The 3,323-nt window shown below is 51.5% G+C and overlaps 1 protein-coding gene across 1 annotated transcript; it reads left to right on the forward strand.

Annotated features, from left to right (window-relative positions):
- Positions 1-906: 906 nt before the first annotated feature.
- On the forward strand, positions 907-2,120 carry LOC113209873 (uncharacterized). The gene is made up of 4 exons (XM_052276918.1): positions 907-1,140; positions 1,211-1,377; positions 1,447-1,654; positions 1,803-2,120. The coding sequence occupies exons 1-4, from the start codon at positions 907-909 to the stop codon at positions 2,070-2,072; spliced, it is 879 nt and encodes a 292-aa protein (XP_052132878.1). The 3' UTR covers positions 2,073-2,120.
- Positions 2,121-3,323: the final 1,203 nt, after the last annotated feature.

Raw genomic sequence — 3,323 nt, forward strand, 5'->3', positions numbered from 1 at the left:
GCTCTCCCTGCGTCCCGGGGTCCGCTGCTACGAGGGCTGGACGCCCATGGCCCTGGAGCTCGTCTGGACGCCGTCGGACCCAAGGCCATTGGAGGCCCTAGAAAAGCCCTCACACCACACAAACCTGCGCGGCTGCATCGTCAACATGGCCTACACCTCGTCACCACCGTTCGTCTTCATCACCCACGCCTCAGAGGTGTACGGGATAGATTTCGAAGTAGCGCACTTCTTCGCGCATGGCAGCAATGCCAGCCTCAACATACTACACGACCGGAATAGGTCGCGGAGCTTCGAAAACGCACACAAGTTAAGTGAAAGTTAGTGAGTGTGTGCACTAAGAAAAAGAGGAAAGCTATAGAGGGCAACCGTCGTTCAATAGATTAGAACCCCTAAGACTTTTACTAGCTGTGCTAACACTTACAGAGATTTATGAAGAACAGATATGGTTGTGCACTAACAAATTTTAGCAGTTGGTACCACTATGTAAGTCAAGCCACACATCGATACTTTAACGGTTGTCCCTTCTTGTACGTCGTACGATTACGTAGACACTCAGTGCAAAGCCTGTGACAGGTTAACTGGACACAGACGACCTTTTCTCTTGACACCACAGACCCCACAACTGGTAGAGACCGGAGCGGCTGACATTGTGTTCGGGGGTCTGTACCCGAGCCTTAAAACACGTGGACTGCTAACCTACAGCACTCCGTACTCCTACAACATGGTTCTATGCTACACGCTCCGGTACCGGAGGCTACCGAGGTGGCAGTACCCTTTTCGAGTGATATCGGTAAAGGTGTGGGCCAGCCTCGTTGGCCTCCTGGTCGTGGTGGGTAAGCGTGAAGTCGAGTACTGACGCAGAAATACAAGTCTGAACTCTAACCTACTCGTCTTTCTCTCACAGTAATGGCCATGCAGCACTCCAACAGCCGGGGCTTCGTGGCCAACACAATGACCGCGGCGGGCGTACTCTGGGAGGGCAACCCCGTCCCACACACGGACCCCGGACGCACCACCCTCTACGTCTTTCTGTGGACCCTCTTCTGTCTGCACTTCAACCCGGCCTACCGAGCAGCACTGGCCATGGCAAACGTCCACGCCCTGGAAGAACCAGGACCGACCGAACTAGACGACGTAAAGGTGAAGGAATCTTTTGATATATCCCAGCGAAACCGTCCACTTACGCAAAATGCTTTTGTTTCTCTTACAGCGGGTCCTTCTGGTGTCTGCTGAGTCAAAGCCCCTGATGAAGGAATATCCCAAACTCGATAAACTGTTGGCCCTTGTTGAGATTTGCAACGGACCGTTGAACTGCTCCTCAGAGTTCATGCGTGACATGACCGACTCGGCCCTCATCATGACAGCATGGACGTACTGGTAAGAGACTCCGCGTGTAGGACGAGGATAAGTTCGGTGAAAAGCAAAGCCAATGTTGTGAATGCACAGGTGCTTTAAACACATCATCCTGGTTGACGAAGATGGGAAGTCCCTCCTCAAACACCATGACGAGCCGTTGGCGACCTACCCCATCAGCGCCATGATCGCGAGGGACTCGCCTATCATGGCGGCGCTGAACCGCATCACGGCAGTCGTCTTGCAGTCGGGGCTGGCGAAAACGTGGGGAGTATACCACCGAAGAAACCTACACAGGAAGGTGAGTGGTGCAACCCGTCCTAATGTTCAAAGAGGCTTGATCGCAGAGTTGTGACGAAGTTAGATCATTGGTACTCAAAGATGAATGCACCAAAGGTCAGACCTAAAACAGACCTCTAATAATTTAAGTGCGATGCATCTTGGCCCAGTTCGACATATACCGAAAGGAAAATCGACGGTCGAACCAACCGGATCCCCTCGGCGTACACCAAATCCTGGGGCCGCTGAGCATCCTGGCCGCTGGGCTCCTCGCATCACTGGTTGTCTTCCTCGGCGAGGTGCGGCTTGGCGTGCGCAAGGAGCCACCCCAGGAGCAAAGGGGGGACAAGCTACTGGACCTGAGGTCCCTCAGGTTCGCCAGAGGTGGCGGTGCAACACCTACGCCCTCGCCGACAGAGGCCGCAGGGGATCCAAGATGAAACCGCGGAGAGTGCAACCCAGCTGGCTGATGTCGAAATAAAGAAGCAAGTCCAGACATTACACAATACTTGGCATAGATTAGCTCAGGGTCAGAAGTGGTTGGTTTACACATATTTCCTATCAAGGTAAGGCTGTACGCCCTGCTGGGCTCTGGAATCGAGGTTTGCCTCGCAATTGCAAAAGAACGGTCGAACTTAAGTTTGCAAAAAATAGTATACACATGCACACGTCATAAAAGCACAACCTTAAAAAAAACAAAAAAACAAGTCGTACACAAAGCCGTGGTGAACCATGAAACAAAAGACAGGGACACTCTGTAAACCAGAAAATTTGACTAGGGGTAAAATCATTTACTATTCTGAGGCATTAAATCTTCAACTCACTGATTAAGTGTAGAAGGAGCACTTGGATTAATCAGAAATGAAAACAGTAACGTCGGGTGCAAAAAAAAAAATCCTTAATCGATACATCTTAATCAATAAATAACTTTCTAATTCAAATGTCAAAATATAAAAATCATAGTCTCACTCACCGAAGCATGTTAAAATGTGACACATTATAGATAAAGGCTCGGAAACATCAATTAAACATCACTAGTGCACAGCACATGGGAAACGGGAGGTTAGGTGGGCCGCATATATCTCAAACAGAAATCTCAATATATATTAATGAAACACTAAGCAAAGTCTCTCGGGTTAAAAAACAAATGCTACAAAGCATAAAACTAAAGACCTCATCTTCTCAAAATCAATAATAAGGTAGATGATCTCATTTTTCGATCGTTTTCGCTCGTAGCCAGGGGTCAAATCGCGCGTGGGAAAGGCGGTGGTGGGCCCCGTACAGTACAGCTAAACAGTCGAGCAGGAGCGGGAGGGGGAAAACCCGTGCGGCAGACGCAATTCAAACAGGAAAGTAGCTGAGTGGTCGATCCGTTTCGCCTCGGCACCGGCCAAGGCGCAGGGCAGAGGAAGGGTGAAAGGTGCTTCGTAGCGTCCAACGACACATCCTCAGTTGCGACGGGGGAGGCGGGGCGAGAGAGGCAATGCGCCTGGAACTGCTGGTCGTGCTCGTGGCCATCACGGCCGCCACCGGGGGCAACGAGGCAACCACCGAAGCCACCACCGATACCGCAGCGGCCAACACCCTGCAACGGCTCGAGAGGCAGTGCGTCGACGGCGGCTTCCTCGCCCACGTGCTGGCACCGCACAACCACGTCCTGCTCCTGCAGGTCGAACACATCTTCCTCTGCC

This window comes from Frankliniella occidentalis, unplaced genomic scaffold, assembly GCF_000697945.3.
Source record: "Frankliniella occidentalis isolate FOCC.00 unplaced genomic scaffold, Focc_3.1 Scaffold5029, whole genome shotgun sequence".
Classification (NCBI taxonomy): Eukaryota; Metazoa; Arthropoda; class Insecta; order Thysanoptera; family Thripidae; genus Frankliniella; species Frankliniella occidentalis.